The 16,559-nt window shown below is 41.9% G+C and overlaps 1 protein-coding gene across 1 annotated transcript in view; it reads left to right on the forward strand.

Annotated features, from left to right (window-relative positions):
- Window positions 1-989: 989 nt before the first annotated feature.
- The window catches only part of LOC139370814 (calcium channel, voltage-dependent, L type, alpha 1D subunit, a), a 157,370-nt gene continuing 141,800 nt past the window's right edge, over window positions 990-16,559 (forward strand). The window contains exons 1-3 of the mRNA XM_071110596.1: window positions 990-1,177; window positions 13,329-13,746; window positions 15,352-15,457. Of these exons, the coding sequence (XP_070966697.1) occupies window positions 13,478-13,746; window positions 15,352-15,457 (375 nt within the window). The 5' untranslated portion in view covers window positions 990-1,177; window positions 13,329-13,477. The remainder of the gene's footprint in view (window positions 1,178-13,328; window positions 13,747-15,351; window positions 15,458-16,559) is intronic.

Below are 16,559 nucleotides of genomic sequence, written 5' to 3' on the forward strand. Positions count from 1 at the left end.
AGGCAGTAAATGAGGCTGAATTAACTGTTTTGTTGCCAGAAAAGGCTCCGCTGATAGCCAGGTGTAGCAGTGGTAAGATGTTGGGAATGCTGTTGTGACAGCTTTATGTATAGGCCCTAACAGTTTGTGTTCACCGTTTGTCACCGTTATAGTGCAACTCATGTATTGTTTAGTGTTGTGTTGTGTAGGGTCTTTGCTGACACGCATCCCACTGTTTTTTTTTGTTTGTTGCCCCACTAAGATTTACATGCAAAAATAGCCGCTGCTTTCAACACTTGTCAACTTAATTCTCTCTACTGGCTGCTGCAGCAGATTTACTTTAAATGACAGACACTAAAGCTCGATCAAATTCTACGCCATCCGTTTGAGGCAGATGCGGGACTACATTTGCGGGCCATCCACAATATGGCTGGGCTATGCTGGCGTGCGCCTCTCTTCAATGTGTTATGTGGTCAATTCCACTCGGACCATGTCAACTAGAATTGATCATTTTTCATTAATGGATTGAATATGAGCCCTTTTTTTTTACTGCTACTACAAAGACAGTCTATAATTGAAAAAAAAGTATATAATTTATCATCATGGACCTTCAGTTTTCATATTTCCAAGTTTAATCAAGGCAATGAAATTAGAGTACTACTGTTACTGTGTCAGTGGTGTGGCAATGCTGTCTCAGTAAGTCATGTTATTATGTTATTTGCATTTACCATTAGCCTCCCAAATTGAGGTGGAATTTAATGTTGAGGATGTTCATTAAAATCAATTAAAAGTAGGCTAGACCTAATTAGTAGACCTAGACTATATAGTCACTGTGGCCCTTTCGTGTTGGTGACTTTTTGCGTGCGGTGTAAATGAAGAGACGCGTGTGCACGATCAGGAGGGACACAGAGCCAGAAGGAAGCGAGCTCTGATTCTGATGTGCTCATTTCACTGTTCACTCACGCAGTGGCGATAAGCAGCGCTGCATAGCGGGCGAGGATGCTCTGTTCTCCCCCGCATACACTCTCCTGTCTCATGCTTTCCACGATCAACATGGAAGGGCTTCATTAATGCCCCTGCCCTCAAGCTAATGAATTATAACTCGCCGTTTGAGACTGGACTTGCGTTAAAGCACTGGACTTTCCCTACCGAGTGGATAACGCTGAGGTATCTGCCGAATAATAAGTCTTCGGAAAAGGTACGTTTTATTTGCATGGAATCGGGTCTGAAGTTAGCATGTTAGCTCAGCGAGGCCGGGTTTGTAATGGGTTAGTCATGTCTGTTTTCATTATTTCCATACCAGAACAATATAGCTCAGTGACCGTGTCCATTTCGTTTTTACAAACCGTGTTGCCAAGTTTGTCCTTCATATTGCCTGCTATTATGTTGAGGATATCTCAGAATAGCTTTGCGTAGAGATGATTTATCATTTATCATGACAATAACCGAGTGAACGAGACAGATATGCTTGTCATTTGGACTGAAGTTCGGTGGCTGCATTGTAGCCTATCCCTTCTCCGAATTCGTCGCGGGGGATAAACGCCGGGCAAAAAGCCATAGATAGACCTTGTATCCCTGGACCGGAGCCGAAATACCATCAGTGGGCTTTGTAACCCATTGTAACCTAGCAATAACGCCAGCTGTTTCTCCCGAGGAACGCCAGGACCATCTGACTGTCATGGATTGCTCCATTTTCGCAACGAGCGCCTGGAGCCGGACTGTCATTTTACACAGTTTTTAGGGATTTTGACGATATACCTCAATGTGTTCAAGGAGAAATACGTCCACGTTAGGTGAAGGGTAGGCCTATTGTTCATGTGTCGCGAATCGCTCGTGGGAATGCCAGTCGCTATTTACATCACGTTATAATGCGCCGGGTGTCGATTTCTATCGATGTTACTGGACATGAATCATCTCACATGCGCTGTCGTTTGGATGCATTCTGCATAGGCTACTGTTCCATATGGACAGCAAATGAAACAGAAGCCTCTGATGACAACACTAGGCTAATGGTTGGTGCTTTCAGGATGAATGTGTTCATATTCAGTGCTAAAGATGATTGCAACGTTCTATCCTTATTATACACGGAATTTGAGAAATGTTATACGCTCATTGGAATATTCAGGCAATGTGACCTTTTTCAGCTTCTTGTTTTCTCTGCGGGGCCTAGCACTCGTACTTCAAGGACTTATACAACTGATTTGACCAAATTGTGTTAGTAACAGCTTTGAATTCATGCAGCTTATCCTTGTTGTTTTTGGCTCGGGAAGCATGTCATATGCGGTGATATTTTAATACATGTGGCAGCATTTTTCAGTGAATAATTTCGTCTTGTTTACATGGTTGTGTCCCCTCTTTGTTGTGATGGCAATGGTCGGATCCATCACCCAGCCACATATCCTAGTCTTGTGCCTTTAATCATAGAGCCTTGCTTACATTATTTTTGATATACCAATGCTTTAACTTTGCATCGTTATAATGCAACAATAGTACTTTAGAGATGCATTATATTTATATTAGCATTGCTTGTGCGTTTCGGTTTTAACCACTCTTTTTTTTCACTCAACTCTTTGCTGGTTCCAAAAAAAATGTTATCGGTGCACTTTTCCTTTTTGAGGGAGGGGGTGTTCTCTCCTCATTTTCCAATCATGAGACTCAGCAGAATATCCAGCCTATAGCCTACTATGCCCTGTTTGCCGACACTGTTATTTGAACGATTACCCACTTTTACCTTGTGTAGTTAGATTATAAAGAAGGTAGATTGAATTAGTGGTCTTGTTGGATAGAATTATTCAGTTGTTACTATGTGATTACAATGTTACTAGTACTACTCTGCTATTAATGTGTTATTATAGTGTTACTATACCCGTGTGACTGTATACTGTTGGAGGGCTGAAGGAGTGAGATCATCTCATGACCCCCTACATGGTGGTGACAGTGACAACATTCCATAACTCGCACTGACACATGCATGTCTTTCAACACTGGAAGACAGAGGAGACCGACTGACTCTTGAATCAAGAGAAATGAGATGAAGAAGACTAACAAAAAGCATACGGCTATGCAATGCATCACGCGTGACTAACCTATGTCGCATAAAACAGTACCAATCATTTCAATAAGAGTTAGGTTTGAGTTTGTTACAGAATGTCAATGGCTTTTTTAAAGAGTAGTGGCATGAGGCCTCTTGGTTAGTGTGGAGTATAGTGGTTCTGGTTGGGGTAGCTGTTGAGTGAGTCAAGTTATTAACAATTTTGAAAAGGACATTTCACCATAGCTCTGCCACTGTATATAGTCATTACTATATCAACAACATTATGTTATTGTCATAAACATGACAAAAATCTTCTCTCCACAAGCTAGAACGAGCACATTTTCATTTCACCTGTAGAAACCTTGGTGTGGTGCGCACTGTGAATCGGCATGAAAACATACAAATACTGTATATTCCTCTGTCCAGTGTCTGTGTTATTTTTCCCATCTTAATATTTTATTTTTATTGGCCAGTCTGAGATATGGCTTTTTTCTTTGCAACTCTGCCTAGAAGGCCAGCATCCCGAAGTCGCCTCTTCACTGTTGACATTGAGACTGGTGTTTTGTGGGTACTATTTAACAAAGCTGCCAGTTGAGGACTTGTGAGAGGTCTGTTTCTCAAACTAGACACTCTAATGTACTTGACCTCTTGCTCAGTTGTGCACCGGGGCCTCCCACTCCTCCTTCTATTCTGGTTAGAGCCAGTTTGCACTGTTCTGTGAAGGGAGTAGAGATCTTCAGTTTCTTGGCAATGGCTCGCATGGAATAGCCTTCATTTCTCAGAACAAGAATAGAGTGACGAGTTTCAGAAGAAAGTTATTTTTTTCTAGACATTTTGACCCTTTAATCGAACCCACAAATGCTGATGCTCCAGATTAGAGGTCGACTGATTATGATATTTCAACGCCGTACCGATTATTGGAGGACAAAAAACAAACAATACCGATTAATCGGACAATTTTTAAAATGTATTTGTAATAATGACAATTACAACAATACTGAATGAACACTTATTTTAACTTAATATAATACATCAATGAGAACTTGATATCGGCCCTAATTAAATCGGTCGACCTCTACTCCAGATACCCAACTAGTCTAAAGAAGGCCAGTTTTATTGCTTGTTTAATGAGCACAACAGTTAATTAGCACAACATAATTGCAAAAGGGTTTTCTAATGATCAATTAGCCTTTTAAAATGATCAACTTGCATTAGCTAACACAACGTGCCATTGGAACACATGAGTGATGGTTGCTGATAATGGGCCTCTGTACACCTATGTAGATATTCCATAAAACGTCAGCTGTTTCAAGCTACAATAGTCATTTTCAACATTAACAATGTCTACACTGTATTTGTGATCAATTTGATGTTATGTTAATGGTCAAAAAAATGTGCTTTTCTTTCAAAAACAAGGACATTTCTAAGTGACCCCAAACTTTTGAACGGGAGTGTATATATAAACTCAGCAAAAAAAGAAACGTCCTCTCACTGTCAACTGTGTTTATTTTCAGTGAACTTAACATGTGTAAATATTTGTTTGAACATAACAAGATTCAACAACTGAGACAAAAACTGAACAAGTTCCACAGACATGTGACTAACAGAAATTGAATAATGTGTCCCTGAACAAAGGGTGGGTCAAAATCAAAAGTAACAGTCAGTATCTGTTGTGGCCACCAGCTGCATTAAGTACTGCAGTGCATCTCCTCCTCATGGACTGCACCAGATTTTCCAGTTCTTGCTGTGAGATGTTACCCCACTCTTCCACGTGGTCTGCCACTACGAGGACGATCAGCTGTCCATCCTGTCTATCTGTAGTGCTGTCTTAGGCGTCTCACAGTACGGACATCTCAATTTATTGCCCTGGCCACATCTGCAGTCCTCATGCCTCCTTGCAGCATGCCTAAGGCACATTCACACAAATGAGCAGGGACCCTGGGCATGTTTCTTTTGGTGTTTTTCAGAGTCAGTAGAAAGGCCTCTTTAGTGTCCTAAGTTTTCATAACTGTGACCTTAATTTAATTTTTATTTAATTAGGCAAATCCGTTAAGAACACATTCTTATTTACAATGATGGCCTAGGAACAGTGGGTTAATTGCCTTGTTCAGGGGCAAAACGACAGATTTTTACCTTGTCAGCTTAGGGATTCAATCTAGCAACCTTTCCGTTACTGGCCCAATGCTCTAACCACTAGGCTACCTGCCACTGCCTACCGTCTGTAAGCTGTTAGTGTCTTAACGACCGTTCCACAGGTGCATGTTCATTAATTGTTTATGATTCATTGAACAAGCATGGGAAACAGTGTTTTAAACCCTTTACAATGAAGATATGTGAAGTTATTTGGAATTTTACGAATTATCTTTGAAATACAGGGTCCTGAAAAAGGGACGTTTCTTTTTTTGCTGAGTTATATATATATATATATATATATTCACTAGGCCTGTAGGCCATGCTTACACTGCGTTGTATGCCTCTTGAGTAATCTGAGCTGAAAAAACATTATAGTCTATTCCGTTAAAACGACTAGAGCCTATGCACACGTTGTAATCATAATTCTGAACTTAAATTGGCGCTTTTCAAACTATCCTTTTGTGAGGCGCAGAAGGAAACTAGTTATTTAAGATGGCAGTGGTGGGGTGGATAAACCAGAATTGGAGGATCCACCATCATTGTTTAAATCTCCAGTTTGGGAAAATGTTGGCTTCCCAGTAGAAGTGTATTGAAAAGTAGGAAATCAACTAAATGTATTGAATTTATTAGATCATTATTTTATTTCCCCAAGATGATGATAAGACAAAATGCATAAGTGATTCCTATTTTCTTTCAACGTTCTGAAGAGTCAACAGTGTGGAAATGCCCCTTGCTGTGTGTGCGCCTTTGTCTGCCATATGTAGCCGTTAGCAATGATGCTAATGACAACCATCTTCTGGTAGATGGAAAGGCTTTCCCAAAAAACCTTCTCAATGTATGTTAACTACAAAGTAGCAGGGGCGATTTTAGCATGTAAATCTTGGTGCGGCAAAAAAAAAAGCAGTGGGATGCATGACAGAAGATCCACTACTGCACACAGTTGAAGTCGGAAGTTTACATACACTTAGGTTGGAGTCATTAAAACTTGTTTGTCAACCACTCCACACATTTCTTGTTAACAAACTATAGGTTTGGCAAGTCGGTTAGGACATCTACTTTGTGCATGAAGCAAGTAATTTTTCCAACAATTGTTTACAGACAGATTATTTCACTGTATCACAATTCCAGTGGGTCAAAGGTTTACATACAGTAAGTTGACTGTACCTTTAAACAATTTGGAAAATTCCAGGAAATGATGTCATGGCTTTAGAAGCTTCTGATAGGCCAATTGACATAATTTGAGTCAATTGGAGGTGTACCTGTGGATGTATTTGAAAACCTACCTTCAAACTCAGTGCCCCTTTGCTTGAGATCATGGGAAAATCAAAAGAAATCAGCCAAGACCTCAGAAAAAAACTGTAGACCTCCACAAGTCTGGTTCATACTTGGGAGCAATTTCCAAATGCCTGAAGGTACCACATTCATCTGTACAAACAATAGTACGCAAGTATAAACACCATGGGACCATGCAGCCAGATTTCCTCCTCTTCGTCTGAAGAGGAGTAAGGATCGGACCAAGATGCGGTGTGGTAAGTGTTCACAACGATTTTAATAACAAAAGCACTGAACACTGAAATACAAAAACAATAAACGAATACGTGAAATAACAAATCCGAAACAGTACCATAGAAACACAAACATAGACTGCCCACCCCAACTCACGCCCTGACCATACTAAATCCTATTTCGACATAACCTGAAAGGCCGCTCATCGAGGGAGAAGCCACGGCTCCAAAACCGCCATAAAAAAGTCAGACTTCGGTTTGCAACTGCACATTGGGACAAAGATCGTACTTTTTGGAGAAATGTGTTCTGGTCTGATGAAAGAAAGTAAAATTGAACTGTTTGGCCATAATAAACATTGTTATGTTTGGAGGAAAAAGGGGGAGGCTTGCAAGCCGAAGAACACCATCCCAACCGTGAGGCACGGGAGTGGCAGTATCATGTTGTGGGGATGCTTTGCTGCAGGAGGGACTGGTGCACTTCACAAAATAGATGGCATCATGAGGAGGACAATTATGTGGATATATTGAAGCAACATCTCAAGACATCAGTCAGGAAGTTAAAGCTTGGTTGCAAATGGGTCTTCCAAATGGACAATGACCCCAAGCATACTTCCAAAGTTGTGGCAAAATGGCTTAAGGTCAACAAAGTCAAGGTATTGGAGTGGCCATCACAAAGCCCTGACCTCAATCCTATAGATTTTTTTGGGGCAGAACTGAAAAAGCGTGTGCGAGCAAGGAGGCCTACAAACCTGACTCAGTTACACCAGTTCTGTCAGGAAGAATGGGCCAAAATTCACCCAACTTATTGTGGGAAGCTTGTGGAAGGCTACCCGAAATGTTTGACCCAGATTAAACAACTTGAAGGCAATGCTACCAAATACTAATTGGGTGTATGTAAACTTCTGATCCACTGGGAATGTGATGAAAGAAATAAAAGCTGAAATAAATCATTCTCTCTACTATTATACTGACATTTCACATTCTTAAAATAAAGTGGTGATCCTAACTGACCTTAGACGGGGACTTTTTACTAGGATTAAATGTCAGGAATTGTGAAAAACTGAGTTTAAATGTATTTGGCTAATGTGTATGTAAACTTCCGACTTAAACTGTAAGTACCAATCTGAAGTCCGTTCCTTACAGCTTTATATACTGCTATCTAAACCTACATAAACATGATTCATTGGATCGGTTCACACATGTGACTGGCTCCGTCTCTATCTTAACTTAAAGAACGTATTCTGGGTGTTCTGCCAGATGTTTTTCCGTAGGGGGCCCTCCCCCTCCTCTCTTAACCAGACACAGGCAGGAACCGAGGATTGTTTACGACACCAAAGATCATTTCATTCATTACAACATGAATTTGTGTAGTGTTTGTATGCATTTGTTTGGGTTACGGGGTTCTCAGGAGGTTAGAGGACCAGACAGAGTACGTTCCAGACCATGTTACCATGTTATTTAGTCTACACTTTTTCTCTTTGTAAAATGCAATTTTCTGAAGACGTTCCACAGTCCCCTGTTGAAATATACCCAACGTATATACATAAAGTGAGTGCATTTTGGATCCACAGGCACGAGGGATGCGTCATTGTCCCTAAACAATACACTAGCCTGTCTATAATCACTTAGGACCCATCTGTTGACACCTTTACCAACAAAGGTGTGATGCCCTACATCCTTTCATCAACCGAGTCTAAATGCTGTCACCACAACCATGTCTTTCCAGGAGACGTGCAGTACAAGCAGATCTTCTGCAAGGGGTCCAAGCAGTGGATTGTTTTAAGAAGGTCTACGAACCCTGTACTCATCACTTCCGTCGGAGTCTTATCCAGATGGCCGTAGACAGCAGACGGGACATTCGCTTCAAGCACAAAGTCTCATCTTCCCCAGCCCACCATGCCACCCAGCAAGTGAATTTCCATTGACATAAGCTACCACTGTCTACCACTGACATTCAGTTTCATAGTACAGCCTTCTCTCTCTTCTTGCCTGCAACGGTGTTGTAATTGGGGTGACTCTGCTATACCACATCAAAACACACGAAGCTATCATGTCTAACCTCATCACACAGTCAAACGGACAGGCACACCTTAGTTTGATGTCACTCCATTACCCTGTCAAAACTAGACTGAATTTCCTAAAAGCCTACTCTGGCAGTGGCAAATGTTGGATTGTAGTAGTGACACTAACTGATACAGTTTGTATGTATAAATAAATGCCTTTTCTATTTCTAAATGTGGATTCATTTTTGTTTAGGGAAAGGTCTCTCCTTGAACAACTACCATTTTATCACAAACTGTAATAAAATGTTTTGATTCATTTTCTGATTCACATAACTAACCGTCTAATGCCAGTTCCCATTTTCTGATTCACATAACTAACCGTCTAATGCCAGTTCCCTATCTGAAGAGGAGTAAGGATCGGACCAAGATGCGGTGTGGTAAGTGTTCACAACGATTTTAATAACAAAAGCACTGAACACTGAAATACAAAAACAATAAACGAATACGTGAAATAACAAATCCGAAACAGTACCATAGAAACACAAACATAGACTGCCCACCCCAACTCACGCCCTGACCATACTAAATCCTATTTCGACATAACCTGAAAGGCCGCTCATCGAGGGAGAAGCCACGGCTCCAAAACCGCCATAAAAAAGTCAGACTTCGGTTTGCAACTGCACATTGGGACAAAGATCGTACTTTTTGGAGAAATGTGTTCTGGTCTGATGAAAGAAAGTAAAATTGAACTGTTTGGCCATAATAAACATTGTTATGTTTGGAGGAAAAAGGGGGAGGCTTGCAAGCCGAAGAACACCATCCCAACCGTGAGGCACGGGAGTGGCAGTATCATGTTGTGGGGATGCTTTGCTGCAGGAGGGACTGGTGCACTTCACAAAATAGATGGCATCATGAGGAGGACAATTATGTGGATATATTGAAGCAACATCTCAAGACATCAGTCAGGAAGTTAAAGCTTGGTTGCAAATGGGTCTTCCAAATGGACAATGACCCCAAGCATACTTCCAAAGTTGTGGCAAAATGGCTTAAGGTCAACAAAGTCAAGGTATTGGAGTGGCCATCACAAAGCCCTGACCTCAATCCTATAGATTTTTTTGGGGCAGAACTGAAAAAGCGTGTGCGAGCAAGGAGGCCTACAAACCTGACTCAGTTACACCAGTTCTGTCAGGAAGAATGGGCCAAAATTCACCCAACTTATTGTGGGAAGCTTGTGGAAGGCTACCCGAAATGTTTGACCCAGATTAAACAACTTGAAGGCAATGCTACCAAATACTAATTGGGTGTATGTAAACTTCTGATCCACTGGGAATGTGATGAAAGAAATAAAAGCTGAAATAAATCATTCTCTCTACTATTATACTGACATTTCACATTCTTAAAATAAAGTGGTGATCCTAACTGACCTTAGACGGGGACTTTTTACTAGGATTAAATGTCAGGAATTGTGAAAAACTGAGTTTAAATGTATTTGGCTAATGTGTATGTAAACTTCCGACTTAAACTGTAAGTACCAATCTGAAGTCCGTTCCTTACAGCTTTATATACTGCTATCTAAACCTACATAAACATGATTCATTGGATCGGTTCACACATGTGACTGGCTCCGTCTCTATCTTAACTTAAAGAACGTATTCTGGGTGTTCTGCCAGATGTTTTTCCGTAGGGGGCCCTCCCCCTCCTCTCTTAACCAGACACAGGCAGGAACCGAGGATTGTTTACGACACCAAAGATCATTTCATTCATTACAACATGAATTTGTGTAGTGTTTGTATGCATTTGTTTGGGTTACGGGGTTCTCAGGAGGTTAGAGGACCAGACAGAGTACGTTCCAGACCATGTTACCATGTTATTTAGTCTACACTTTTTCTCTTTGTAAAATGCAATTTTCTGAAGACGTTCCACAGTCCCCTGTTGAAATATACCCAACGTATATACATAAAGTGAGTGCATTTTGGATCCACAGGCACGAGGGATGCGTCATTGTCCCTAAAACAATACACTAGCCTGTCTATAATCACTTAGGACCCATCTGTTGACACCTTTACCAACAAAGGTGTGATGCCCTACATCCTTTCATCAACCGAGTCTAAATGCTGTCACCACAACCATGTCTTTCCAGGAGACGTGCAGTACAAGCAGATCTTCTGCAAGGGGTCCAAGCAGTGGATTGTTTTAAGAAGGTCTACGAACCCTGTACTCATCACTTCCGTCGGAGTCTTATCCAGATGGCCGTAGACAGCAGACGGGACATTCGCTTCAAGCACAAAGTCTCATCTTCCCCAGCCCACCATGCCACCCAGCAAGTGAATTTCCATTGACATAAGCTACCACTGTCTACCACTGACATTCAGTTTCATAGTACAGCCTTCTCTCTCTTCTTGCCTGCAACGGTGTTGTAATTGGGGTGACTCTGCTATACCACATCAAAACACACGAAGCTATCATGTCTAACCTCATCACACAGTCAAACGGACAGGCACACCTTAGTTTGATGTCACTCCATTACCCTGTCAAAACTAGACTGAATTTCCTAAAAGCCTACTCTGGCAGTGGCAAATGTTGGATTGTAGTAGTGACACTAACTGATACAGTTTGTATGTATAAATAAATGCCTTTTCTATTTCTAAATGTGGATTCATTTTTGTTTAGGGAAAGGTCTCTCCTTGAACAACTACCATTTTATCACAAACTGTAATAAAATGTTTTGATTCATTTTCTGATTCACATAACTAACCGTCTAATGCCAGTTCCCTACCACGGACGGGACCACTACATGTGTTATTATAGCGCTACTATAATAACACTATAATAATATGTGTAGGAGGAGAGAATATTCCTACAGAATATGTTCTCCTTCATTTCTATAGGTTGCATACCTCTATTTCTGCCTGCTTTGGCATAGTTCTCATTGTAGAGCACCGGAATAAGAGAACTAAGCTGAACCAGGCAGAACTAGAAGTATGCAACCTACAGCTAAACATATTATACTGGTTTCTCTGTCCTGTTAATGTTGCCTGAGCACGCATAGAAGTACCTGGCCTGCTTCTCGCAAATTTCAAATGTCAAAAGTAGGAAAGTGCCCAGCTGGGCTTCTCAGTCATTTTTTCTTCACCTCACAAGTCAACGAAGTACGTAATTTTTTTTTTTTTTTTTAATTATTTTTTTTAAACATTCAAATTATAATAATTCTTCACAGTATTTGAAAAATCTTTGCAACACTCTCCCTCTCGATAATCAGCAACTCTGATAAATAGGCTATGGACATGTTGCGTGTAATTGGTTCTTTTTTGATGATTGTCAATTTCGTCTTCCTACTATAGCATAGCAGTCCCCTTCATACTTTCCTTGACAATTCATTATCTTATAGCCTACTTTCGGAGAAGCCGAAGGTTTTTTCCACATTTTGTTTCGTTACAGCTTATTCTAAAATTGATTAAATAAACATTTTCCCCTCATAAATCTACACACAATACCCGATAATGACAAAGCAAAAACAGGTTTTTAGACATTTTTGCACATTTATAAAAAATAAAAACCTAATACCTTAATTACATAAGTATTCAGACCCTTTGCTGTGAGACTCGAAATTGAGCTCAGGTGCATCCTATTTCCATGAATCATCCTTGAGATTTTTCTACAACTTGATTGGAGTCCACCTGTGGTAAATTCAATTGATTGGACATGATTTGGAAAGTCACACACCTGTCTATATAAGGTCCCATAGTTGATTCCGGTTGAAACGTACGGTTGAATGTCACCATGTAGCTAGCTAAGAGAACGTGTCAAAATTCTCCATTGTCAAATTCGTGTTGATGAGAGGAATCACTTGAAGCCATTGTGGTCTGGTCAGTTCTTTCAGTTTTGCCCAATCGGACTTGTGTTGTAGGGAAGGGGCCAGAGCAGGAACCACTGCCCCATATCGAGTTGTAGCCTTTCAGAGACTGGAAAGAATGTGTCACCTTATACATTTATATTGAATCCGCCGATAGGAACATTGCTGAAAGACGTCCAATGGCTCTATCGAACAAGGACAACCATATCTACATGCAGACTAACATATAGTGCAGTCAGTATAACATAGAGGCTTCGCGAAATGCCACAAAGCAGGACTGCATAGGACCCCCCCCCCCCCCCCCAGTGGAGCCCAGACCCGCCTTCTTCTTGGGAAATGATGTGTGAAACACATCTCACTGACCCTAGAAATGCCTTGGTCATGATCACAACAAACCCAGATTCCCCTTGAAGTTAAATGTTTGAAATAAAATATGGCTGAAACAGAGTATCACACAACAGAGTTTGTGATTCAGGCTTCTTGCTGGGTATGCTGCTTCCTGTGTAGGTCTTCCTGTAGCCTATTTATCTTCAAGTGATTCTTAGCCATTGACACAGCTTTACCTGAGATGGCTGCTGTTCATGGTTTTGTGGTTCTGAATGTGAGATTGTAGGTATTTCAATCATCGCTGTCCGTGGTGCTAAATTGGAAACTCTACTATCAGCGCTAATTGCTTATTTGTTTACCTTTACCAGTTTCCATGTGATAAAGTCACCACAGTAACCTTCTACTGATGATTTTAGTAGTGATGATCAATGATCAGTTTTCCATATAAACATATGGATTGGTAACCATTCTCTCTCCTGTACTCTCTTTCACAGAGGCAAATTATGCCAGCAGCACCAGAGTCCCTCCCTCTGGTGACGTGCCAGCCCATTGGTCAGACCGCCCTGTGCCCCTCATTTAGCCCCGCCCTCTCTCCTGGCAGATCCATGCTGCTGGACACGCCCCACAGAGCCACGCCCACATCATGAGTGCCAACGGGCCAGCCAACGCCCCTGCGGCCCCGGCTGCAACACCAGTTGCCCCGCCGGTGCCCAGTCCGGTAGCCGCCCCTCCGGCTGCCCCGATCCCGGTGCCGACTGTCCCAGTGGGCGCATTGGCACAGAAGAAGCGGGCGCAGTACGCCAAAAGCAAGAAGCAGGGGAGCAACGCCAATACCAGGCCAGCCAGGGCCCTGTTCTGCCTCAAACTCAACAATCCCATACGAAGAGCCTGCATCAGCCTGGTAGAGTGGAAGTATCCTTCACAACGGACCAGAGTGTGTGTGTGTGTGTGTGTGTGTGTGTCTGTGTGACCCTGGATGTTGATAATCTATACCTTGTACTTTAGTGTGTGTTGCAGTGTGTGTGTGATGTGTAGGTCAGTGCATGAGAAGAACCATCACGGGCTCAGTTAGGGTCCATTCAGGGCCATCAGGTGGATTGCCGCCCATGCACCAATTCATGATTTACCTTTGTCTGAACCGTACAGTTGGCTAAATCTTGGGTTGCACCTAGCCAATGCCTAGCTTTAGCTGACTCTAGCTTTAGCTGACCAGCTTTAGCTGACTCTAGCTTTAGCTGACTAGCTTTAGCTGACTCTAGGTTTATCTGACTCTAGCTTAAGCTGACTAGCTTTAGCTGACTCTAGGTTTAGCTGACAAGCTTTAGCTGACTCAAGCTTTAGCTGACTCTAGGTTTAGCTGACTCTAGCTTAAGCTGACTAGCTTTAGCTGACTCTAGGTTTAGCTGACAAGCTTTAGCCGACTCAAGCTTTAGCTGACTCTAGCTTTAGCTGACTAGCTTTAGCTAACTCTAGCTTTAGCTGACTCTAGGTTTAGCTGACTCTAGCTTAAGCTGACTAGCTTTAGCTGACTCTAGGTTTAGCTGACAAGCTTTAGCTGACTCAAGCTTTAGCTGACTCTAGCTTTAGCTGACTAGCTTTAGCTGACTAGCTTTAGCTGACTCTAGCTTTAGCTGACTAGCTTTAGCTGACTAGCTTTAGCTGACTCTAGCTTTAGCTGACAAGCTTTAGCTGACTCTAGCTTTAGCTGACTCTAGCTTTAGCTGACTAGCTTTAGCTGACTCTAGGTTTAGCTGACAAGCTTTAGCTGACTCAAGCTTTAGCTGACTCTAGCTTTAGCTGACTCTAGGTTTAGCTGACTAGCTTTAGCTTAGCCATGTGCAGTGGCTGTATCCCATCTCCATTTCCCCTCACAGTCCAGTACAACTAGACAAGAGACACCCCTTTATGTTAATCTCACTGCAGAGTGTGACTCACTACCCAACACAAGAATATGAAAGTGAAACAGCAAGTCAACGTTTACTTTTAATCAGTTCATTCTAGCGTAGGTAGCCTACTGCAGGGAAAGAAAGATTATTTGACAGCTATAGCCAGCGATGTGTGAATCATTCTAGACTTTGTGTTTTTTCAGCGGTGCATGCGAGAGAATAGTCAACTGGAGGTGAAAAAAAAGTTGTTTTTTGCTGCCTCCTAAGGCGCAGTGAAAGTCACCATGTCCCAAATCTTAAAATACTGGTGGGGCGAGGGTGACTCAGTGACACGACACAGCTGCGTGAGCCTCTGCTGGGACTCTGCTGCTCCAGAAGACACAGTCATCAGAACACTGTGATAACTCTACACATTATCTCATGTTATTTAGATTGGCCCTGAATTGCCAAGTTGCATTTTGAATGTCATTATGACTTTTTTCTGACTCTCGCAACTTCCGATGTCTTTGGCTTGAACTCTGTCCGTGTTTGATGATTATTAGTTTGAACAGGAAATAGTCAAATGTTGACACGGTGAATATATTCATGTGATCCCCCGCTTCGATGATTTTCCCTTAACCTTGTCTTCCAGGCCATTTGATATCTTTATATTAATAGCTATTTTTGCCAACTGTATGGCCTTAGCTGTGTACATCCCCTTCCCTCAGGATGACTCCAACTCCACCAACCATGACCTGGTGAGTACATACGTCAGCATTACTCCTGACTCAAATGAACCCCATGACCTTCGGACCCCCTTGCATTACCTTTGACCCCCTGTTGTGCTCTGGAGAGTATGGTTGCACAATTTCAAGATTATGTTACAGTACTTTTATTGCATCATGGTTGTTTTATTCAACAGAATAGGGTATATTTAACTATTGTGTGTGTGTGTTCTGCTGAGGATGGGCCTCTGGGAGATAACACTGACAGGAGATTTAGGATGTCTTTTGGGTGATAAAACCTAAAGAGCATTCCAGAGCATGAGTTAATGTTTCTGTTCTATACAGTACCAGGGAGAGATGGCTCCAGTTTGGAGTCGGAGGGCCAGACACTGGTGATACAATGAAAACTGTTGACACTGCAGATACTGTGTGCTATGTATTGTAGGTATCTTTCATACAAATCTTAACCTTGTGACCCATTCTATCTATCTGTTGTTCGTCGTGTAGGTTGAAGGGGTGTATCTTGGCTATAAAATACCTTTGTACTTTTGTCTCGGGGCTCTCAACGAATCATCAAAGAGACGGCGATTCGTCGACAAGCCATCACTATTGCAAAGCTCTCACTATTAAAGGTTTAGTTTAAGTATAACTCTGACTTGTGTGATAACCACAAGAGGTAAAAAGTTGCCCCTAGATGCTGATCTTGGGTCAGTTTTGCATCCCCCCACTAATGGTTAAGCTTAGGATTGGGGGATGGTAAGATGATCTTAGATCTGTAGCCAAGGGTCACTTCACCCTGAGCCTCGGCTGTTTTCACCTTGTACTGTGAATGACTCCTTGGGTTTGCTGCTGTGTGCTCTGGCAGTGACAGCATTCATGGTGCAGGTGACTTGTGGTGTCATTGAAGTCTCTGTGGAGGTGCTGTTGAACAATGGGCACCCTCTGTTGTCAGGTTATTATGCTTTACCCTGCAGTGTTATTACAATTGTGTATGGTTGACGGTGCTTGACTTGGACTGAAATAGGTGCCGGTACTCATGTCGGGTGCCAGTACTGTTTATATTTAGGTGTAGGAACTCCACAATACTTTTCAAACAATATTGTATAAGAGGTGCAGGAACTCAAGCAGTTGTCAT

This window comes from Oncorhynchus clarkii, chromosome 17 (assembly GCF_045791955.1).
Source record: "Oncorhynchus clarkii lewisi isolate Uvic-CL-2024 chromosome 17, UVic_Ocla_1.0, whole genome shotgun sequence".
NCBI classification, from domain to species: domain Eukaryota; kingdom Metazoa; phylum Chordata; class Actinopteri; order Salmoniformes; family Salmonidae; genus Oncorhynchus; species Oncorhynchus clarkii.